Source organism: Dipodomys spectabilis, unplaced genomic scaffold, assembly GCF_019054845.1.
Source record: "Dipodomys spectabilis isolate Male_0828 unplaced genomic scaffold, ASM1905484v1 ptg000783l, whole genome shotgun sequence".
NCBI classification, from domain to species: Eukaryota; Metazoa; Chordata; class Mammalia; order Rodentia; family Heteromyidae; genus Dipodomys; species Dipodomys spectabilis.
Genome location: NW_024871460.1, coordinates 20,334,518 through 20,359,846, shown reverse-complemented (window position 1 = coordinate 20,359,846; position 25,329 = coordinate 20,334,518). Strand labels below are relative to the sequence as shown.

The 25,329-nt window shown below is 34.1% G+C and overlaps 1 protein-coding gene across 2 annotated transcripts in view; it reads left to right on the top strand.

The window, feature by feature from the left end:
- Positions 1–25,329, top strand: part of Vps13b (vacuolar protein sorting 13 homolog B) — a 505,216-nt gene that overhangs the window by 283,046 nt on the left and 196,841 nt on the right. For both annotated transcript variants that reach the window (XM_042673185.1, XM_042673186.1), the window contains exons 31-33: positions 98–301; positions 4,582–4,708; positions 8,040–8,183. In XM_042673185.1, coding sequence (XP_042529119.1) covers positions 98–301; positions 4,582–4,708; positions 8,040–8,183 — 475 coding nt within the window. The remainder of the gene's footprint in view (positions 1–97; positions 302–4,581; positions 4,709–8,039; positions 8,184–25,329) is intronic.

Sequence of the window (25,329 nt, the reverse complement as noted above, 5' to 3'; positions counted from 1 at the left end):
TAATTTGAAATCGTTAGAAATGGTAGCAGTATTTACTAGTAAGCAAAATAAACATAGAGTGTTGATTTTTACCTGCTTATTTTAATTGCCTTTACAGGAGAGCTTTGAACTTAGGAATTCTTCGAGATCCTGGGTCAGAAATTGAAGATAGACAATACCAAATAGACCTGCAGTCCATCAATATTGGTACTGCTCAATGGGATCAGCTAAAACCAGAAAAAAAAAGTGCCACAGGGGGTGTGTTAACAGAGAATGAAAGGAATTCTCAAAATCCAGCCCTTGAATGGAATATGGCCAGCAGGTAGGAAATGATTGAGAAAATTTCAAACTCTAGTTTCATTGTAAGAACAATTGGTGATCTTTACATACCTAAGTGTTTTAGTATTCCTTCCATTTTTATTACAAAGATAAAATATATTTTGTAATTGTAATGGATGCTTTTGCTTGGAAACTTACTAGTCCTACCAGTGTTGCATTGTAATAATTACACATTTTGAATTGTGTCAGATTTTTTTGATGTTAATATTTGATGGAGAGATCCACTTCAGGTTAAAAAAATACATTTGTATTTTCACTTGAAACCTGTCATATTCGGGGTCAGGTTTTTATCATTTATTTTAGCTTTTCTGGTCTACTTAAAATTCAAAAAAGATAAAAGTAAAAAATACAATGTAAAGTTTTGTGCTTTCTCTTTCTCTTTAACCAAAGCAGCTATGTTAACAGAAAATATGTCTAAAAATTTGTCCTGAAAATGATTTGTAGAGAACAACTGCTATCTTACTCAAGAAATGGTTTACTAGAAAGAAAGTAATAGGAGTTCAAGATAATTTTATATTGCAAGATTATAGCTTTCTACTAACAAACCACTAAGGTGTAAAGTTCTGTGTAGAAGCATGCATAGCCATCCATTATAAATTTCAGGGTAGGCAAACATCTACTGAGCTACCAGTAGGTAATTTTCATCACAGCTGAGGAACATATATTTTCATCCTTAGTGGAGTGCCTGAGTAACACACCACAGCATTCTGTACATGGACCCTAATCTCTAGAAGTTGAATAATATCAACCAGCATGATGCCCCCTCAGTTATCTTTTTCCTTGTTTTCAAATTTAACAGGTATCATCTCATGAAACTTGAAAGAACAGTATGTCTCAAAAAGACACAAATTATATTATCAATAAAAAGATGAGCCTATTTTCTATGTTGTCCTAGTATTTATGGTCAATAAATGACCCATAGTTACCTAGCCTTAACTCAGTTATACCTCTCATATTCATTCTTTAATGTATTTAACAAACTGTATTGGATGCCTGACTTGTGTTTGTGTTTTAATAATTGAAATGAAATTCATGTTACATAAAATTAACTATTTTAGGTAATTTTTCAATGCCATTTAGTATTGCATAGTATTCGACAGCACTAATTCTATCCGGTTCCAAAACATTTTCCTCTTTTTTTTTTTTTTTTTGTCAGTCATGGGACTTGAACTCTGGGCATAGTGCTATCCCTCAGCTTTTCAGCTCAAGGCTAGTGCTCTACCACTTGATCAGGGCCACTTCTGGTTTCTGGCAGTTTATTGGAGATAAGAGTCTCACAGACTTTCCTGCCTGGGCTGGCTTTGGACCATGATCCTCAGATCTCAGCCTCCTGAGTGACTAGGATTACAGGCATGAGCCACCAGTGCCTGGATTTCCTCATGTTTAAAACCCCTTTTCTGTTCGGCAATTTCTCTTCATCATTCTTCTGTTCCTAGACTTTTGCCATCCACTAATGTACATTCTACTGTATATGTATCATAATATGTTTCTCCATTGGTGGGTATTTGGGCCATTTTCACCTTGCAGCTATTGTAATTTGAATTACCTGATTGAGTACATTTAAGTATAAGTAGATACCTAACAGTAAAATGGCAGGGCCATGGTAATTGTATGTTCAGCCTTTCTGAGGAACTACCAGATTGTTTTCCACAGAGCAGAACTGGAGAACTATTTGAATCCCCAACAGCAGTATTCAAAGGTTCTACTTACTTTGTCCACTTTTTCTCCCTCTTTATCTCTTCTCTTTCTCTCTTTCTGTTCTCTTTCTCTCTCTCTCTCTCTCTCTTCTCTCTCTTCTCTGTCTCTCTCTTCTCGTTAGACAAATGTTTTACTACATAAGCCTGTGTCCCAAACTTTTCTGTTATAGGTTATTGCTTTGTTTTTGCCGGGGTTAGCCTTGAACCTCATTCCTCCTACTTAAGCCTTCCACATAGCTGGAGTTCCAGGCCTTTATCAAAAGCCTGATGTCATTTTTATGTATAATTCACAATTGGTATTCCTATACCAAATATACATCATTAATTACAGCCACAAAGGAGATTTCCTATTGTTTTTAATTTTCCAGGGAGATCTCTGTTATTTTTTCCACCAAAAAACTGCTTCCTTGGCTTTTCAGGGTCCTCAGATGTACATTTTCTCAATCTATTTCCCTGGTTTACTAAGTGAGATCCTGAGGCTATTAAAAAACTCGGTCATTCAGTGCTTACAGATTTAGTTCTTTCTTTTTAATCTTGAACCATAGTCCATATAATCTCTAGTAAGATACTGGAAAAAACTTTATTTTTTTTGATTTGTGTTATTTCTTCAGTGTTTCTATTTATTTATTTTTGTTATATGGGATTTTGAACTTATTATCTTGTATTTGGTACCATCCCTTGAATTACATCCCATTCTTTTCTGCTTTAGTTATATTTTAGATAGGGTTTCGTGTTTTTGCCCTGCCCACCTCAGACCCAACTCCTGCTATTGTGCCTCTCAAAAGAAGCTATGTTACAAGATATAAACCACCACACATACCTTAGTGATTAAGATGATGGTCTTACAAAGTTCTTGCTCAGGTTGTCTTTGAACCAACCATACTTCTCCAGATCTCTGCCTCCTGAGATTTGGGCATGTGCCACAATGACCAGTCCTTATTCCTTTCTTTCTTTGATTCATCCTTGAAAACACTTGGCCTACACAATTTTTATGGGCTTTTGTTGTTGTTGTTTTTAATTTTACCATTACTTCAAATATTTCCCAAAGAGACCACTAGTGAAAGATTAGTGCTGGAAAACAAGAATAATAGTTTTGTAGTATTATTGGCTTGATTGTCTTTATTATTTCTATGGCTATTGATCTTTAATATTTTGTGTCATTGATTTGATTCATCACACAAATGAGGGAAATTATGTAGTACTGACAAGTACATTTTTCCATCCATGTTTTAGTTAATGTTTGTTCTTATTTGGTTCCTTGCCATCTTTTCCATTTTAAGGTATTGTTAATATATCATATGTTTTAGCACTCCCTTGTGAGAGCACATCAGATGTTATATGTTTCTCACATTGGTTATTTTATGGAATTTGAGCTATTAAGCCATAATTATGATGTCTCTCAGGATCTAAATCCTTCCTCTATAGTTACAGATTTTAATACTTCTTCCTGTTGCTCTCTACTTACCAGATCTTTTAATTCTTTAAAATTGACTTTCTTGAAATTCAATACTTCTGTGTCACAGAACCAGATGATCCAATTTGCTTTTTTGGCAGATACCATACAAAGCTCTGCCCATTGCAAATTTAACAAAAGACTTCAATGCTCTCTAGGGTACTCCTATTTAAAACAAAGCAAAACACAAAGGATCTAGAAATGCTGAAATTTTATCTCGGCTTTCTTGTGAAGTAACTTAGGCCAATTCTCTGATTTCAACTTTATCGTTTTATAATGTGAAGGAATAGGAATGATATATTTATAGAAAATATGAAGGTTTTGAAGGAAATGTGGAAGTAGAGCAAAAAATCAGAAGTATAATAAAATGCAAATGTGATACATTATTTTATAAAATGAAGGCTAAGGTTACAGATAGTGGTTTTTTTTAAAGATTTGTACCAGCACAAGCTATGGTTTCTCAACATTTTTTTCTATTATACTAAATAACTAGTCAAGGGTGAGACTGTGTTTTAAAAAAAACAAACAATTAGAGTCCAGAGTTTGTTCTGGTATCAGCTTTACCCTCCAGACCCAATTCTGGAACTTTAGCTCTCTGAATAGCTGTGAGCTTTGTTTCCTTATTGCTACTATGGAAGTAATAATAATGTTTGCATCCCATATAGGCTTATTTTAAGGAAGCCTGGTTAATAGAGTTAAAAACAAGCTCAGTGGTGAAAGGATGTTCATGAGCAACTGAAAAGATTGGAAAGCTGGAAGTTGTAAGATAGAAAGTCAGAAGAACTAAAAGTAGCAAGGTTATTCATGGTAACAGAAGACATGAAACTGTTTACAAGAGTGAAAAGAAAATAATTGTTGAAGAAAATTAAAAATATACTTTGAAAGAGCCTAGGATGATAATAATAATATGAAATTGCTTAATTATGTCTGAATTTCTGAAGAATTTTTGCTTTCATATGTTATGGAACTGACGTTCTAAGTATAAATATACAGATAGGAACTCTCAAAATAATAATGGCATTTTGTCATCCATATTTGTCATCCAAGTTTTATATAACAATGAAAATTATAATTTACAAAATGTAATGACTTAGGTTTTACTTTATCTTTCAGCATACGGCGACATCAAGAAAGAAGAGCTATTTTGACCCCCATTTTGACAGACTTCTCTGTTCGAATTACTGCAGCACCTGCCATTATTTTCACCAAAATCAGTTCTCCAGAAAATCTACATATTGAGGTTAGATTTATTTTGGGGATTTTCAGTTTCAGCCCACATGATGTCACATTACTAATCAATCATAACAATTAACCATACTTACTGAGTACTTGCTAGTACTGTTTATTATTGCTGTCTAGATAATAAATCAACTGATTCTCATAATAATCTCTCAGTTGCTCCTAGTACCCAAATCTCATAGGTAAGGAAACTAAGGCATAGAGAAGATAGTTAGTTGGCCAGATTTTCCCTAAAGCAGAGCCAGAGTTCAAACCCAGCTGGTCTGGTTCTAGCCTCTCTACTCAGTTTCTACAGCTTCTAATGAAAAAATTACAATGCTGACAGGTAACACATAGTTCTCACACTGACTACCTTAGATCTTGTTAGCATCCTTAGATTATGAGGAAACACGCATAAAAGGATTAAGTAACTTGACCTGTATAAATTAGTGGGTCCAACTTATACTTCTTAAAATAATAATAATGAGATTTACCATAATTTAAATGAAAGCAAATTATAAACTTTTTTCATAGTTACAGACCTTATCATGACAAATTTTGAAAAAATCACGTATAGTTTAAATACTTAAGTACAGCCCTGACTTTCAGCTGATCAACTTATATTTTTTAAATTTTCAGTGGATTAGCGGCTTGGAAAATGACACTACTTTAGGATTCTGGACAGTAGCATTGAGGTTCAATGTCAATTAGCCATGTTATCATGAAGGAAATTACTGATACACCATTGTAGACTGGGTTCCTAAGCCACAATGTTGGTAGGCTAGTTTTATTAAGTGCTAAATTTGTCATTGTTGCTTTTGAGACAGGATCTTACTTTACATTGACTGGACTTGAATTCACACTCTTTCTGCCTCCCCTCCCTATAATTCTTTCCGTAGAGTTCTATACCACCATGTTCAGCTCAAATGCACTCTTGACTTACAATATGTTACCAGGCACCAGTGGCTCACTCTCAGGAAACTGAGATCTCAGGATCATGGTTTAAAGCCAGCCCAGGCAGGAAAATCTCTGAAACCATTACCTCCAATAAACTACCAAAAAAAAGTCAGAAATGGAGCTGTGGCTCAAATGGTAGCATGTTAGCTTGAGCAAAAGAATCTCAGGGTCAGTATTCAGGCCAAGTTCAAGCCTCAACACTGTGCCCCCTCCCCCAAACATACACACAAATTGCTGTCTTTTTGTTGTTGTTGTTTGTTTGTTTGTTTTTAAACAGTGCTAGAGTTTAGAATTCAGAGTTCCACAGTTGATAGGCTCACACTACACCACTTGAATACCACCCCTGTCTGGGTTTTTTGGGAAGGAGGATTATTTATCAAATATGTGCTTTTGCCTAGAACAGGCTTTGGACCTTGGTTCTTCTACATCTATCTCCCAAGTATCTGGGATTACAAGTTGAGTCACATACCTGCTTGTTTGAGATAGGGTTTATTAACTTTTGGTCCAGGCTAGGCTTGAATCATTATCCTCAAGCTTCTCCCTTGAATATTTATTTTCTCATTGTTAAATAAAGGAGTTTTTATATATTAATGTGAGACAAACCTTACATACCCAATTCTCTAATTCTTTTTTTTTTTTGCACGTCCTGGGGCATGAACTCAAGAACTAAATACTGTCCTTGAATTTTCCAAGATAGAACTCTATAACCTGAGCCACAGCTCTACTTCTGACTTTTTGTTAGTTTATTGGAGATAAGAGTTTTACAGACTTTCTTCTGCCTGGGCTCCTGAAAACTCTTCCTTGGATTCTTAAGTACTTATCATGAAATTCTGAAACTATTATAAGAATAATATGGCAAAGTATAATAAAAATACCATTCCGGCTTAATTACCTCATCTTCTTTTTGAAGACATCATTAGAAAGTCTCTCATTCCCACTTTAAAGAGAATGCAGCAGGAGATCACAAAACTTGGTGACAAAGAATTCACAAAAATTAGGATATCAGCTTCAGTCTCTCTTAAATTCCTTCCTTCCCATTTGCCTAAACATGCCTTTATTGCCTCAGACATTTATCCCAGTTGGCCTCTTGATTCTTAAGGATCGAACTGATCAAAAAATTATTCTTAAATATATGCTATTAGCTACCCATTGTATCAATTACATCCATATCATTTAACCTACTACTAAAAGATCAATAATTTGCCATTTTATAAGATTTATGCCACAAATCAAGCAAAAAAATTCATCCACTTAGGAAATATAAAAATCATATTTTAAACAAATCTTTTGAACCAGAGCCTTTTTTTCATCAGCATCACTTGAAGAATAAAATAAAATCCCAACATAATAAGTGGACATAGGAAACTTGTAGAAGAAAATTCATTTAACCAAAGAAAAAAGGATAATTATTTCAGACATGCTGTCTTTTCTGACTCTGTTAAATTTGCTGTAAGCTATCTAGTTTGAGTTTGGAGCTGTTATAGTATCCTTAAATCCATTCCCTTGGAAGACACTAATGAGGAAAAGATCTGTTGGATGTTTCCAAGCTTTGAAAATTATCCACATGTGCCTCATAACAAGAGACAGGGCTTGTGCTTAGTAACTGAAGCTTCTGGATTTCGTTTTCTTTTGTTTTCCTTCTCTAAGTGGTTTTCTAATGATAAACATTCAAATGACTGAGTTGTCCAACACAGCACTAATTAAGTAGTGGACATCTGCCTAATACTGCCAAGATTTTAGCCGTTTGAGGAAGTGAAATTTTAGTTTAGCTGTCTTTGGCTTCAGCATTCTACTTTGTAATAAATCATTTTATTTTATCCAGTGGAGAGTAGTTATATGACTATTTACAAATGTAAATACATTTGTAAGTTCATTTACAATTGTTCTTTCCCACCTGTTATCTCTGGTTTACATCTGTCTGCCCTCAAGAGTAGGTTGCATTTCAAGACCAAACTTATTTTTGTAATAGTCCTTGGGAGGTGTTTAGCATACTATTTTACTTAGGAGATTCTTAGAAAGTATTTATTGATTTGAATTGATAAATGAGATTCTGCTACAGAACCTCACTCTGCTACAGGATCTCATAATTGTTATGTAATAAATAGTGATGGAAGTTTGAAGTATGAAAAGGCCAAGTGGATGTGAAAAGTTTCTGTTGTTAGTTACCTGATATAAGGCAATATGTCACATAGCAAATCTTTATAAATATTTAATAAATTAATCCATTAAACTATGTCTAGTGATGTGCTCACCATTTTTGTTTTTCTCCTTAAAGTATGAACTTGAGTACCAGTAGACTTTGGAAGTAGAAATAGTCAAATAAGTAAGAGTGATAAATTACTATCTGAAGGCTATCATATTTCTTTATCTGTATTCAATCTTTTTCTTTCCTTCAGGAGATTTTAGTGTGTGGCCATTCCTTGGAAGTAAATATAACCACAAATCTGGACTTCTTCCTAAGTGTGGCTCAAGTTCAACTCTTACATCAGTTAATGGTAGCAAATATGACTGGATTAGAACCATCAAACAAGGCCACAGAGGTAACAATTACCTGATTTTTATTAGTATTATTGAATTTGTGCCAATGTTGCAATCAGAAAAAATATAATTAAACTAAATGTCTTCCCCCAATTATTCTTTATATAATTCTATTCAAAATATAGTCATATATCATTTTGGGTTGATGTTCTATGTTTTTGAAATTTGTTTAGTCTGTTCTCTTATTATTTATCATGCAACTTCACAAAATTGCTGTGGACTGACCTCAGAAAGGCCTATGTTAAGACAAGGTTTTATTACCCTGCTGAAAGTCCTAAAATGTGATGCAAAAAACCTGTTATAGTTTTCATTTTCTCAACTACATGATTAGATAGGGCCTCTTTTGGAAATGAACTTTGTAAGAGGATGGTGGGACTATTTTAATAAGTAATTTGTAAAGTGTTCATTTCCCATGCTCAGTGAAGAATGAACATAATCATAAAAGTTGGATGCATGCCTAGAATTTTAATTTTGATCCAGTGGTAATGATAGAACCTTTATAAGCCACAAAGCATGTCAGTATAAAACAAAGAATGCTGCTTGTTAGATGCTCCTTGCATTGTATTTTCTTTGTTTCCATGCTTCTTATATCACAGTTTTACTTAGAATAAATCTTCAAAAGAACCTATGTGAAGAAACTATTATCTGTGAAAAAGGTATTGCTTTTATTCTTGCTATGAAATATACAGAAGCATTTTTATAAAAATGCTTATAAAAATATACAGAAGCATTTTTATAAAAATGCTTATAAAAAAATACAGAAGAATAGGTATTTACTGACCTCCACTTGACATCAGGGAGTGTTACATGTATGCTAAGTCCCATGTCTTTAGGCATATAATATCCTAGTGAAGTGTGCATGGGCATTATCCCCATTTTACAGATGAGGCTTTGGGCCATAGAGATTAAGTGACCTGTGTGAAGTCACACATACATATTTAGCTGAAATGTAAGGTACCTGAGAATTTAGAATTTAGAGGGTTTTTTTTCTTTTTTCATCATAGTTTTATTAGCATTGATCAGTACTACAGGTTTTATTTTGTATGCAGGCATTGTTCCTTGTTGATGCTCCTCCTGCATCCCTTTCTTTCATTCCTTCTTCCCTCTTTGCCAAGCCAACAAGGGTCATTGTTCTATTTTCATACACACTCATAAAGTCTTTTGACTTTATGACCCTCGTCCACTCTCTGTTTACCCTAACCTCTCCCACTAGCTTCACTTCTGAAGATAGGACCTGTAGTACATTCCTGACATTCATTTTTTATGTATATTAATTTTTCAAAGGGTCACAGTGTTAATTAGATTGATCTTCTGCTTTACTCTTATTTTCCCCATACTCACTACCCTTCTATTATTCAATAGCTTTCAGTGAGTTGGTTTTTATTCACAAATATAACTTATTTTGGTTTTGTTCATCCTTTTACATTTTCCATTGATGTCATAAATTTAGAATTTTCAAGTCAGTTCCTTTCTGTTCTGCCACCAATCATGTACTGTCACTACTATATTTTTCTTTCAACATTTTTTTGTTTCTAAAAGATTTAAGTATTATGAAGCTTTTAATTTTCATAATGAAAGTCTCTAACCATTTACCCCTTATGACTTCTACTTATTCAGTGTCTATTTTTAGAAGATTATAAAGCTCTATATATCATCTAAATGTTTAGTTTTCCAGTATATTTCATTTTTTTCTTTTAGAAATAACATTTTATTATGTTTATTTTTACCTGACAAAAATAGGCCCTGAGGTCAAAACTTTGTACTCAGGGAAAAAAAGCCAAAAAGAAGTAAATATATCTTTCAGTAAGTTTCAAGAAAACATTATAATGATGAGAATGAATAAAGCTAAAGAGTGCTAATTTATGTAACTATTGATCATTTTTAAATGGTAAGAAAATCAGATAAATGAACAAAATCTTAGGAGTTTTTCATTTTATTCCAATTACAGTCACATAACGATGATTGGTATATAGTTTTGAACTTTTGTGAGGTTTAGACTGAAAAGATGAAAAACAAAAAATGTCTATAAAATATGAATACTAAACATTAACTTGAAATGATTAATTTTTATTGAAGTATAATACATGAATTTTAATAATCAAATATTGTTTGATGACATATATTAAAGTAGCTTCCTCTCCTGATACTCCCTTCTCATCCTTCTCTATGTTAAGCCCTTTTACCTCTATAAGCTATTTTCTTCTGATATTTATACCTATGTTTCTGAATAACTTGAATCAACTGGCGTCTCTTAACTCATTTGCTTTTGAACACAGATGAGGGTTCCATCTCTTTTGTGATTCCTTTTTATGCCTCCATCTTTCTAATATTCTTGCATATTATTTTTCCATTAACAGTACAGATTGTTTTCATTTTAAAGACTTTGTAAATACTGCTCATTTCTAAGTGAAATAATATAATAGAATTATAGTTCTGTCTTGACTACATTTATTTACTTCATTTCTATTTTTATTTTTTGCACCAATCCTGAGGCTTGAACTCAATACTTGGGCACTGTCCCTGAGCTTCTTTTGCTCAAGGGTTATGCTCTATCATGTGAGCCAGAGCTCTACTTTTGGCTTTTTTTGGTAGTTTAGAAGAGATAAGAGTCTCACAGACTTTCTTGCACAGACTGACTTTGAACTGTGATCTTCAGATCTCAGCCTCCTGAGTAAGATTACAGATGTAAGCCACTAGTGCCCAATTTTTTTACTTTCCATCCCATACCCCACTCACACCAGTGGATCTATATCATGTTTGTCAACTTGCATATTTTTGTCAGGTAAAAATTAACATAATAAAATGTCGTTTCTAAAAGAAAAAAATGAAGTATACTGGAAAAGTAAACATTTAGAAGACATTTTCCTAAAGTTCTTGTTCTGCATTCTCTAGTTTCTCTAGTTCTCTAGTTCTGCTATCCTACTGCCACCTTAGCACAAATGAGCCAGGCGAAATTAGATTAGGATTTTTGAAGTTGATGTAAAAGAAAAGTATGGAGACAAATATATAAAGGAAATAATGTGTTCTATGAATATAAACTCACAAATTTGTCAGTATCTGTTCCATCATACTAAAATATTAAACATTTTGAGTTACTATAGAAAAGCAGTATAATAGCAAGGAAAATATTGAAATAGAATTTTTATGCCTTGCTATATATTTTTAATGCTTATTATAGAACAAAATAGCACAGTAGACATTTTTATTGTGTATTATGATTGAATACATGTATAACAAGTGATAGTAGATGTTATTTTGGTTGTAATTTTACTTACTGTCTTAACCTGGAAATACTGTTTTGAAATTACTTAAAAGATGAATTTTTTCTTTTAGTACCAATTACTAATTTCTTGCAGATATAATAGACCTGGACAATTGCTAAGAGTAATTTAAAATAAAAGCTTAGGGGTAATTATAATTATTTCTTTGTATAAACAACAGGTTTTTAATCTATGTAATTTTGGTGGAGTTTCCCATTACAAATAGCCATGTCCTATAGACATGCCCAATTATATTTCATCTTCCAGACCCAGTTATTGAATGAGATGTGTTGATAGTGAGATATAAGTGAAGTAACAGAGTTGTTGCATCAACTGTTACTTTAGGCCATGTGAGAAAAGTAATTATAAATTAGTTTGAGCTATTAATATTTGGCTTCCTTTTACATAAGACCAACATTATTCAAAAAGTCTGAGGTGATAAAACGCTGGGAAATACTAAGCACATTGTAGAATTAATCCTGAGTAAATGAATTAATAAATGGATTCTTCAGCTTATAAGAATTTCTAGTTTATTCTTGGAAATAGAAAAGATATATACAACATAAACATTAAAATAAATTTTTAATGATCAACAATTGAGTGCATGTTTTTTATGGATTTTTTTTCTTTTCTCTGTGTGGTAGACCTGGGGCTTGATTATAAGGCTCATGCACTGTCCCTGTGTTTTTCTCAAGGCTAGTGCTCTACTACTTGAGCCACAGCTCCACTTCTGACTTTTTGAATGTCCACTGGACATTCTTTCCTGGGCTGGCTAAGAACCACAATCCTCAGATCTCAGCATCCTGATTAGCTAGGATTATAGCTGTGAACCAGTAGAGTCCAACTTACATATATTTTTAATGGAGATGAGTTTTATGTATTTCATTTATATGTTTTATATAAGTCATCGTTGAAAGAGAGGGTGTGAAGCATGTGTTGTGCTTAGAGAATAACTTATTTGCACTTTGAAGTTCACATTCATTCATATAAAGCTATACCTCTCACATTTTGATAGTACTCATGTAGTCATGTAGCCTTCAAAGATAGATATCATAGTTATATTCTCCCAATGTAAGATAAATGAGTACCTATTGTCTGATTAGTTCAGTAAGGAACGGAAATATCTGCACTGTGTAGTATTGTCACCTGGTATCTCTAGATGTTACAGTTACTGAATCTTATTTTCTAATACAGTGAACACAGTATTAAAATAGATGGAGAGGGCTCAGTTTGCCCTGGATTATGTTTACTTGGCTTTGGTAATTATTGTTATTCCTGAATTAGCAAGTAATTATCTTATTAAACCTACTTACAGAAGTGGTATAAGGAGGAACACATGCTCATTTTCAAATCAGTGTTTTAAAATAAATAAAACTTTTATAGTAAAATATAAACCATGTTTTTAGAGAGCAAAGAAGACTAGAACCACATCATTGGTGATGTGTCGTGGGTGTTCTTTGATCCACATACTACATATCCTGAAGAAGAATGAAGACCCTAATTGAGCATTCCTTCCGGTGCCTTTTCCCCTTTCTCCTCCTCCAGTTAACCACTTAACCACTTGGTTTTAGGTACTTCCTTAGCTCTTCCTTCTATACAGCCCCAGCATTTCTATACTTGATAACCTGTCCAATATATGCTTGCTACTTGTTTCTGTACTCTCTTTGATTAGTAAAATTGTACTTTTTAGGAAAAAAAATCTTATTTTCAAAAAGGTTACTTAGCTGTCACAAAATAGCACTTAGTCCATTTTTATTTATTTACTTTTTTTTGTTGTTGTTGGTTGTGGAGCTTGAACTCTTGGCTTGGGCGCAATCCCTCAGCTCTTCAGCTCAAGGAGAGTACTCTACTGCTTGAGCCACAGCGCCGGTTTTACTGCTGGTTTTCGAGTGGTTTATTGTAGATAAGAGTCTCACGGACTCTCCTGCCTGGGCTGGCTTTGAAGCGCGATTCTCAGATCTCAGCTTCCTGAGTAGCTTGGGTTACAGACGTGAGCCACCGGTACCCTGCAGTCCATGTTTTTTAATCTCTCTAAAATAATAACTAAAAAAGTATTTCCACCTAAAGTAAGGTTTCTGTTTCTACAGATTTTCTATTATTTATTGCACTCAGCTTCTCTGAAGCTTCCTGAAGAATGCTACAATTGCTCTACTGTCTCATTAAGCCCCTATCTTTCCAAGGCTATTCTTTTCTTCATCCCACTCCAGTCCTCTCCCATCTATTTCTCTGTAGTTTATATTCCTTCCTATCTATGCTAATATATGTCTCTCTCTTATCCTTAATTCTCTCTTTAATAATTGCTTTTCCTTACCAGTTTTTCTTGAATTCCCAGTGCTTTCTTTTAACACCGTGCTCTTGTGATGCCAAAAAAAGAAATGTATTTAAAAAAGAAAGCCCTAGGAAAGAAAACTGATAATATAATGTTCCTAAAATAGAAGTGTCCCCCCTAAAATGACAGATATTAAGATGGAGAACATTTCTAATGTAACAGAAGAGAAAAATGAAGATGGCAGATATAAATAGATTTGAGAGTTTGGTTAATAAATTATTAAGTGGTGCCCATTTAATGATTTTTTTTTCATTTTCACTATGTGGAATAAAATATAAAATCATCTAATAAGAAATAGCAAGGAGGTTGGAAATGGAGCAAGGACTTGTTTGTTCTATTTATACTATTTACTTGGAAATATTGATCAGCACCTACAGATATGTACAAATAATAGCAGAATACAATACTTATGAAAATAAGATGAAAGGAATAAATCACAGGCCACAGGCCTGAACCTCTGAATTTGTTCTTTCTGGCATCTCAAGGAAGAGAGACATTCAGGAACTAATCAATTGCTTGTTTTGCTAAGGTTGGGAATATATAGATACTTTAAGTTTGTTTTTAAGGTGTTTGGATGTTTCTTATATCCTGTAACTACTTTTCTTTCTTATTAACAACTTCCATTATTGTGGAACTTTTCATAGCCAATGAACCAAGGTTTTTGTGCTATTATTAACTGATGTCCAAATTTTATTTGGATTGGTAATGGTATTCTTCTAATGTCATTTTTCTGTTCTAGGATCCCATTTAGAATACTACTTTATGTTTAATTTCTGTGTCTCTTAGGTAGTGACTTTTATCTGTTTCTTATCTATTTCTTATCTGTTGCTTGTTTTAGATGACCTTGAAGAATTTGAGCAGTACTAGTCAGGTATTTTGCAAATACTCTATTAATTTGGATTTATCTGATAATGATAGAAGAGTACCTACAGAAATCATACAGACCTCTTTCACATTCATCTGTTAAAATATATAAGCATTTTAAAGAAATTTTAAACAACATTTTAACTTTTAAAAATTAAAAATCAATTAGCAATATGAATTACAACATATGCCAGACATTTCCAAGTTTCTTATAACTATTGTGTCTTCTGCAATATGAGAGATTTGAACAATGCTTGTTAGTCTTCACCTCCCCTGTGAATCTTTTGCTGATTTTTATTTTTTTATGGTTTTTATTGTAAAAATAGTGTACAGAGGGGTTATAGTTACATGAGTAAGGTAATTAGTACATTTCTTATCGAGCATTGTTACCTCCTCCTTTGAGACTTGATTTCCAGTGGTAATTCATTCAATGGTCTAAGAATTAATGTCTATTTGTTGAAAAAATAAGTTGGAGCAGCTAGGCAAATAAGAAAAAGTAGCTAATTCATCATTTGTTGTTAATTATTTTTTTAAAAAATCTGAACTTCTGTAAAGTGCCTTCTGAAATTTGACCCTTTTAAAAGGGGAAGTTGAGTATAAGTGCTTTTTTATTCAATATGTAGACAACTCTAGTTTTTGCTATAATTCATAATATTTTCTTCTGCCTGAATAATTTTCTGTCAATAATTTAGTAGAGTTTTTGACAGTCATTAATTTTACTTCTCCTAAAATAGTTCTGCAGTTAATTTCTCATTGTTCTACTTTTTTTACTCAGACATATCTTCCTTTTATAGAGCTGTATTCATATAAAAACTCAACTTTTCCTCTCAGTAATCCTAGAAGGCATTTATGAACTTGGAATTTTATGTCCTACCAAGGATGATTCAAACATTGTTTTTAAAATTTTCCAGGAAATGGAACTAGGTTTTCTAGGCTATGCAGTCTTTGAAACTAATGCAAATTATAAATATAAAATTAGGATCAAGGTCTTGAAAATTGCCTTGGCAATTAAGAGGTCTTAAAGCTTACATTTTTTAATGTTATGGTAAATCTTCCTCAACCAGTTGAAGGTAAAAACTGATATTACTCCTCTATTGCTTTTCTATTACTGCGCTTACAAATTACCACAGACATAGTATCTAAGAACATCACAAGTTTACTGTCTTGCAGCTCTTGGTGTCATAAGTCTGATGCATCTCCCTAGCTCTAATAACAACATGTTGACATAGTTGTGTTAGTGTCTAGAGGCCCTAGAGAGGAATTCATTTCCTTGCCTTTTCAAACTTTTGGATAGACCTCTTGCATTCTGTGAACCATGATATCCTCCTTCTATTTTCAGTGCCAACAACATTAGATATTCTTTTTTTTTTTTTTGGCTGGTCGTGGGTCCTGAACTCTGGGCCTGGCCACTGTCCCTCAGCTCTTCAGCTCAAGGCTAGTGCTCTACCACTTGAGCCACAGCGCCACTTCCAGCTTCTTCTGCTTATGTGATGCTGAGGAATCGAACCCAGGGCCTCATGCATGCAAGGCAAGCACTCTACCACTGAGCCACCTTCCCAGCTCCTAGATCATCTTTTTTTATTGTTGGTTGTGGGGCTTGAACCCTTGGCCTGGGAGCTGTCCCTCAACTCTTCAGCTCAAGGCTAGTGCTCTACCACTTGAGCCACAGCGTACTCATGTTCTTCTTGTGTCAAGTCTCTCTCTAACCACAGCAAGCACTTCTTTACAATAAAAACATTTCAGAGACACAGAGAACTTTTGTTTATGAAGAATTATAGCCATCAATGTTTATCATATTAAAACTTAAAACATTTTAAGTATTCACTGACAAATATTAAAACAACTTTTTATGTATAACAATAAATTTATTAAAAGTAATTGCATTTTCCAAAATTTTCTAAATTCTTTTTCAGTATGGATTAATGGAAGGCAGCTAGAACACTTTATTTGTTTCTATAGCCAAGCTATTGTAATGTTACTGTAATTGAACTACCAAATAAAATATGACACATAGATGTAAAGTTAGACAAGAGAATATTTTAATATATAAAATAATTTTATTTTACATTGATAATGCAGTAAATCCTGATAGTTGATAGTATTTATGAAATGATTTTGTACTTTTAGCAGCTTTTTTTTTATTGTGAAACTACTGTACAGAGTGGTTACAATTACATGGGCAAGATAATGAGTACATTTCTTATCAAGCATTGTAGCCTCCTCCTTTGTTTACCCTTTCCATCCTCCCCCTGCTCTCCCCACCCAATCCTCCCCCCCCCACCAAAGTTGTAAAGTTCGTTTTCAACATAACGACTTGTACATCTCATTGTTGCAATTGGTTCGCCTGTATCCCTATTTAAACAATTTGGTTTTCCCCTTCCCCTCCACAAATTATACCGACATCAAATACAGTGAAAGCAGGGGTTATACCATGGGGGAGGGACATACAAAGCAACAAAGAAATCATATTATAAATGTGTTAGAAAAAATCACATGAAAGAAAAAAAATATTTGAATACATATCTTAGGGTTCATTTCCCTAACATCAACTTATCTGACCTTTTCTGCTTGACTCAGACATATACGAGATATTGCAAATAAGAGAAACCATGGGACCTATGTTTCTTTGGGCCTGGCTTACTTCACTTAATATAATTTTGTCCAAGTCTTTCCATTTCCTAACAAATGGGGCAATGTCATTCTTTCTGATGGAGGCATGGAATTCCATTGTGTATATATACCACATTTTCTTCATCCATTCATCTACTGAGGGGCATCTGTTCCATATCTTAGCTATAGTAAATAATGCTGTAATAAACATAGTCATGCTGGTAGCTTTAGTGTGGTCTTGTTTGTGAACATTTGGGTAAATGCCCAAAAGTGGGATTGCTGGGTCATAGGGGAGCTCTCTCTATGTGGAGTCTTTTGAGGAACCTCCATACTGCTTTCCAAAGTGGTTGAACAAGTTTATACTCCCACCAACAATGAAGTAAGGTTCCCTTCTGTCCACATGCGCTCCAGCATCTGTTGTTATTAGAGTTCTTGATTTTAGCCATTCTAACTGGGGTGAGGTGGTATCTCAACATTGTTTTGATTTGCATTTCTTTTATGGCTAGGGAGGTTGAGCATTTCTTCATGTGTCTATTGGCCATCCTTCTTTCCTCTTCAAAGAAATTTCTCTTTAAATCTTTAGCCCACTTATTTATTAGACAGTTGTTTCTTTGAAGATTTGTTGTTTGGGTATTTAATTTTTTGAGTTTCAGGTATATCTTAGATATGAGACCCTTGTCCGATGTATGGCTAGTGAAGATCTTCTCCCAATCCTTGGACTTTCTATTGATCTTGCTAGCTATGTCCTTTGCCATGGAGAAGCTCTGCAATTTTATGCAATCCCATTTGTGCAACCTTTCTTTGATTTGTTGTGTTTCTGGGTCTCTATTAAGAAAATTTTGACCTGTGCCAAGGAGACCTAGGGTTTCTCCTATTCCATCTTGTAATGTTTTCAGAGTGTCTTCTTTGACTCCGAGGTCTTTGATCCATTTGGAGTTGATTCTGATGCAAGGTGATATATAAGGATCTAGCTTTAGTTTTCTACAAGTAGTTAACCAATTTTGCCAGCACCATTTACTGAAGAGGCTGTATTTCTTCCATTCTATTATTTTAGCTCCCTTATCGAAGATTAGATGACTATAGGTCTGTAGGTTCATTTCTGGGTTTTCAATTCTATTCCATTGGTCCTGAGGTCTGTTCTTGTGCCAGTACCAAGCTGTTTTGATTACTATGGCTTTGTAGTAGAGTTTGAAATTTGGTATCGATATTCCTCCAGCACTGTTCTTTCTGTTGAGGATCGTTTTTGCTATTCGGGGTCTTTTATTGTTCCATATGAATTTTTGGATTGCCTCTTCTATTTCCTTGAAGAATGAGGTTGGAATATTGGTAGGTATCGCATTGAGTTTGTAGATAGCCTTGGGAAGTATTGCCATTTTCAAGATGTTGGTCTTTCCAATCCAGGAGCATGGGAGTTTTTGCCACTTTCTAAGTTCTGTTTTGATTTCCTTTTTCAAGTTTTTAAAGTTTTCTTCATAGAGGTCCTTCACTTCTTTGGTTAAGTTAATTCCTAGGTATTTTATTTTTTGTGGGGCTATTACGAAGGGAGTTGCTTTCATAATTTCAGCCACACTGTTCTCATTGTTGGCATACAGAAAAGCCATTCCTTTTTGAGGGTTAATTTTATACCCTGCTACTTCGCCAAAGTTTTGGATCAGCTTGAGTAATTTGGAAGTGGAATCTGTGCGATTCTTTAAATACAAGATTATGTCATCTGCAAAGAGGGAAAGTTTTACTTCTTCTTTCCCTATTTGGATCCCCCTTATATTTGCATCTTCTCTTATTGCTGTAGCTAGGCATTCTAATACTAGATTGAAGAGAAGTGGAGAGAGTGGACATCCTTGTCTTGTTCCTGAGTTAAGAGGAAATGGTTTTAGTTTTTCATCATTAAGTATAATGCTGGCTGTAGGTTTGTCATATACAGCCTTTATTGTATTGAGGAATGTTCCCTGGATTCCTAATTTTTCCAAAACCTTCATCATAAAGGGGTGTTGGATCTTGTCAAATGCTTTTTCTGCATCTATTGAGATAACCATGTGGTTCTTATCCCTGCTCCTGTTGATGTGATGAATTATATTAATTGACTTGCATATATTGAACCAGCTTTGCATCCCTGAAATGAATCCTGTTTGATCATGGTGTATGATTTTTTGGATGAAATGTTCAAGTCGATTGCCCAGAATTTTGTTGAGAAGTTTGCACCAATGTTCATCAAAGAAATAGTTCACTTTCTTTGATGAGTCCCTGCCTGGTTTTGGAATGAGGGTTATGATGGCTTCATAGAATGTGTTCGGTAGTAAACTTTCTCTTTCAATTTCATTGAAGAGTTGGAGGAGTATTGGTGTGAGCTCTGCTTTGAAGGTCTTGTAGAATTGCGCTGTAAAGCCATCTGGTCCAGGGCTTTTCTTAGATGGGAGGTCTCTTATTGCTGTTTCTATTTCAATGCTTAATATGGCGTGTTAAGATGGTTTAACTCATCTTGGTTTAGTTTCGGCATGTCAGTATTTGCTAGGAAAAGGTCCATTTCTGCCAAGTTCTCAAACTTATTAGCATAAAGTTTTGAGAAGTATTCCCTTATAATGTTTTGAATCTTGGTTGTTTCTATGGTGATGTTTCCATTCTCATCTCTGAGTTTATTTGGGTGTCTTCTCTTCTTTTTCTGATAAGATTTGCTAAGGATCTGTCAATTTTGTTAATTTTTTCGAAGAACCAACTCTTTGTTTTGTTGATTCTTTCTATAGTTTTTTTGGATTCTAATTCATTCAATTCTGATTTAATTTTAATTATTTCTTTCCATCTACTGGATTTAGGTTTATCTTGCTGCTCTTTTTCAAGGAGGTTCAGATGTCTCATTAAATTGTGGGTTTCAGATCTCTCCAATTTGTTGATGTAGGTACTCAAAACTATAAACTTGCCCCTGAGTACTGCCTTTGCTGTGTCCCAGAGGATCTGGTAATGTGTGTGCTCATTTTTGTTGAATAGCACGAACATTTGAATTTCCTTTCTAATCTCTTCCATGACCCACTTCTGATTCAGGAGTGTGTTGTTCAGCCTCCCTGTGTTACAGGACTTTCTTTGCTGGCTTTTGATGTTGAGTTCTAATTTTATTCCCTTGTGGTCTGAGAGAGTGCAAGGTATAACTTCAATGTTTCTGAATTTGGACAAGTGTGCTTTGTGGCCTAAAATGTGGTCTATTTTAGAAAATGTTCCATGTGCTGCTGAGAAAAACGTGTATTCTGATGCTGCTGGGTGAAATATTCCGTAGATGTCTGTTAAATCTAGTTGATCTATACAGTTGTTTAGATCTGCGGTTTCTCTGTTGAGGTTTTGCCGAGTTGATCTATCTAGTGGGGAAAGTGGTGTGTTAAAGTCCCCAACAATTAATGTCTTTGGATCTATGTGGGATTTGAAGGAAAATAGTGTTTCTTGGATAAATTTGGGTGCTCCGTTGTTTGGCGAATAGATATTTAGAATTATAATATCCTCCTGAAGGAGAGATCCCTTAATTAGTATGTAGCGACCTTCTTTATCTCTTCTCACAAATTTTAATTTGAAGTCTATTTTATCTGATATTAGGATTGCAACTCCCCCCTGGTAGATTTTGTTCCGGCCTTTCACATTGAAAATAACACATTTTGTTATATAAAATTAGGGTTCATATTTGTTAATATAACCACTAATTTCATCAGAAAAGTCTAAGAAAGTATATCAGCTTCACGATTGCAAACATATTTTTGCTTGAAAGTTTGAATTTTACAACTGGCAAAAATGGTGTATGTTGTTTTCTTTAAAGTGATTAGTTCATTTTGTTTCAGAGAAAATATTTATGAAATGCTAAGTGAAAATAAATATAGTATTCTAGTTACTTTCAAATTAAAATGGTTTCTAATAAAGAAATCATCTGTTACAGATAATAATTCAGTTGCACATCTGCTTTTTTCAAAAACAATTACTCTTTTTTAGCAAAAAAATGCTTTTTGCAGACTTTCCATTTCATCACACTAAATAACAAAAAGATGTACATTTAAAAGACAGGACTAAATAAAATGAAAACTTTTTGCTGTTTCATTAAGATATTCTTCAGTGAAACATTGTTAGGGATAGATGCAGCAAGAAATAGTTTCTACTGGTAGAAACTATTCATGCTCTTCTTCTTACCATCACTACTGCATCATCAGTGGAAATGCCAATGTTGCTAATATCACAATGATGGCTTAGGATTTATTGTGAAGCCAGTTTTCATATTAAGGTGTCCTTGGTGAAATTTTGGGGCCTGAAGTTTATGGAACATTAATGCTTTGACAGTTGTTGTTCTCAAACACTAAACTTGCTGGTGCTATTTCCAGTCAGGCCCTGGTGGTTCATACCTTTAAAACTAGCTACTCAGGAGGCTGAGATCTGAAGATCATGGTTCAAAGCCAGCCTGGGAAGGAAAGTTCATGAGACTCTTCTCTGCAGTTAACCACCAGAAAACTGGAAGTTGAGCTATGACTCACCTGGTAGGATGAGGAAAGGGCCCAGGCCCTAAATGCAATCTCCAGTACTGCCACCAAAATAAAAAAATCATAACCAAAAAGAAGTGTTTTATAGAAGTGTTAAGATTAATGAGAAGTGTTTTCTCATTTTAAGTGGAAACAGATTTTGTTGTTAGAATATTGTTTTGACCTCTTTTTTAAAATTGGAACTACCTTCAATGGTCATATAATATAAAGAAATTCAGAAAGTTAGTAATCTCTACCCTCTTTTTAAAAATGAAGGGACTTTAGATATTCATTTTAACTTGTCTAATGATGAACAATAAGTTTGCTTATTATAGAAACCATGTCTTTAAGTCCTTGGAGGCTACTTTACTAGAAAATGTAAATAGAGTATTATGATGTCTTTGAAAATGTCTAAAGTATAGGCTTAATTTGTCTGTCACATTGAATAATCTTCAGTAATCTTTAGGCTTCTTAAATAGTTATAAAAAAAGTTCAGTTTAAGAAACTGGATATGAATGCTGACATTCTAAAATTCAAGTTAATTTCCCCTAAGCAGTGTTGTACGGGAAATGAATTATTTGAACAGCTTAAAGAAATATTTTAAGATGAGATATGCCTTAGTTGTAAAACCTCTTATTGCTGCAAAAGTTTGGTTGAATGGATTAGTTATATAAAAATCTGCAAGGGAACTTTTTATATAAAATACAGTTAACACCAAATAAGTTATATACATTTTACTAATAATTGTTTTGTCTTATTTGTGATATAAAAAGATTATACTGTTGTCAAGGCTTTTAAAGTTCCTGGTTAAATATTTTAAGATTCTGAATACTTATATTAGCAATAGTGAACATGATAAAAATAACAGAATGACTGCTTACCATGTACTGTGTTCTTACATGAATTATCTCATTCTTAGATACTCATTTAAAAATAACTATTCTAAGAAAAAATAAATCAAAAAGACCCCCAGAAAAAGCAGAAGCAAAATTAAAGCTTTGAGTGTGGTAAAATTTATTATATGAATAATTGAGTCGCCTAAAATAGTCTTTTACTTACTAAGCCATCATCAAGTAGTCTTTGTGATAGTAGTTATTGTTTTATTTTGCTTTCTATATCAATTTTTAGCATGCTCTGACTTTAATTTTTTTTCCAGTCCTGGGGCTGGGCAATGTCCTTTAACTTCTTTTTGCTCAAGGCTAGTGTTGTACCACTTGAGCTACAGCACCACTTCCAGCCTTTTATGTTTATGTGGTACTGAAGAATCGAAACGAGGGCCTCATGCATGCAAGGCAAGCACGCTACCACTAAGCCACCTTCCCAGCCTGACTTTAATTAATTAGTTTTTTTTGGGGGGGGTGGGGGGTCCGGTCGTGGGGGCTGAACTCGGCCTGGGCACTGTCCCTCAGTTCTTCAGCTTAAGGCTAGAGCGCTCTACCACTTGAGCCACAGCACCACTTCCGGCTTTTTTTCCATTTTGCTCATGTGGTGCTGAGGAATTGAACCGAGGGCCTCATGCATGCGAGGCAAGTGCTCTACCACTGAGCCACCTTCCCAGCCCCTTTAATTTATATTTTTAAATGAGCCATAAAGTTTATTAGCCTTTTGTATGCTTTTTTTTAAGTTTTATTCTTTCTAGAAATAATGTTTCCAGAGAATGGGCTTGATTGAAAATTTGCCGAAGGAGTATGGATGGAGGAAAACATGTTGGATCTAAAATTTTAGTTATCAAACTCAGTAATGACAATGATGCTGATATTCATTTGTTGTGTATATATATATATATATATATATATATATATATATATATATTATTAGCTGATTGTGTTAGCTAAAGTACTTAATAAGCATTCTCTCCATTTTCTGTATAATCCCATAAAATATAGACATATAGGATTCTTATTTACATGTTTCAAAAGACAAAATTGAAAGCATAGAGATATTTAGGTTATTTTCCCAAGATCATATAATGTTCAGTTCGCAGCCAATATTCCAATCTAGATTTACTGCTTTTTTTTTTCATTAGACTAGCAATCTTGATTTCAAATCCTGGGCTTCTAACTTGCTAATCATATTCTAGAGCAACTTACCTAAACTGTTTAAAACTTCAATTTCCTCATCTATAAACGGAGAACAAGATTTAGTTTGTCACTTTTCCTAACATTTTGAGGTACACAGGTCTGTGTGAGGATTGTGGTGAAGATGAATAAGAAACTAAAATATTCAGGACAGTTTTTGATACACAGAAGTAGTCAATAAACAGTTATATTTATAACAATCATAATATAATGAATAAGGCTATTTTACTGAAAGCCTCATTTTCAGCCATATAACCCTTACTATTATGCAGCAGCACTAACATTTTCCATAGAAAGTCAGTTAGCCCCTGCCTTCTTTTTCACTTTATACCCAGCAGTCAAAGTAAAAACTATTGAAAAATCATAAGATTTAACTACTCATATGATTGAATTGCGGAGTTAATAATTACATATCTTCTGTATCTCAAAGATAATTTCTCCTGTTGTTTCTGTTTTAAGTCTAAAAATGTTTGATTGTGAGATACATACACATAATATTACAAGCAATACTGCTTTGAAACATTAAATCCTATTTATTTACTGTGCTTGTCCACTGGGCACTGTCTCTGAGCTTATTTGTTCAAGGCTAGAGCTCTATCAGCTTTCTGCTTTTTGAGGGTGGGAATGGGGTGTGGTTAATTGGAGATAAGGGTCTCACAACTTTCCAGTCTGGGCTGGCTTCAAACTTGATCCTCAGATCTCAGCCTAAGTAAAATATTGATTTTTAACACACAACTTCCTTTGCTGCATATAACTTTTTATGGAACAAGAGCACAATATGAGCCTGTACTTAAACATCCATCACATTGAAAAATTTATAAACAACTTTCTGACTGCTTCTGCTAAGCTTTATTGTTTTAAGAAGGAAGAGTGTAGCTGGGTGCCAGTGGCTCATGCCTGTAATCCTTGCCACTCAGGAGGCTGAGATCTGAGGATCATGGTTCAAAGCCAGCCTGGGCAGGAAAAGTCTGTGAGACTTTTATCTCCAATAAACCACTAGAAAACTGGAAGTAGTGCTGTGGCTCAAGTGGTAGAGCTCTCTCCTTGAGCTGAAGAGCACAGGGACAGCGCCCAAACCCCATGACCAACAAAAAGAAAAACGGAAAAAAAAAAAGAAGAAGAAGGAAAAGTGTATAATTAATGCCAGCCTCAGTTCAGCAGAAGAAATGTGTTGTCCATTCCTTTCTACTATCCATTTGTAGGATACAAAGCTCATTCCCAACCATGGCAGTTTACCAATGACCTCTCAACTGTTGTGTTTTTTCCTAATACCTTATTTTCCAAAAAGTTTCCAATTTTGATAAGTTGTGCTTTGATTTCCAGTGTGATCAATATTTACATTATGACTCCATAGAGGACCGCACTCTGTTCTGTCTGCACGATGCTCTAAACAGCTAAAAAGAATAAGAGGAAAGGAGAAATAATTTTGCCTTTTTCTCTGTGATGTTTTGAGTTTTCTTAGCCATTTCTTATGATGATAAAACCCAGAGTAAATTATACAGTATGGAAGTATATTGGCTTTCAAAATT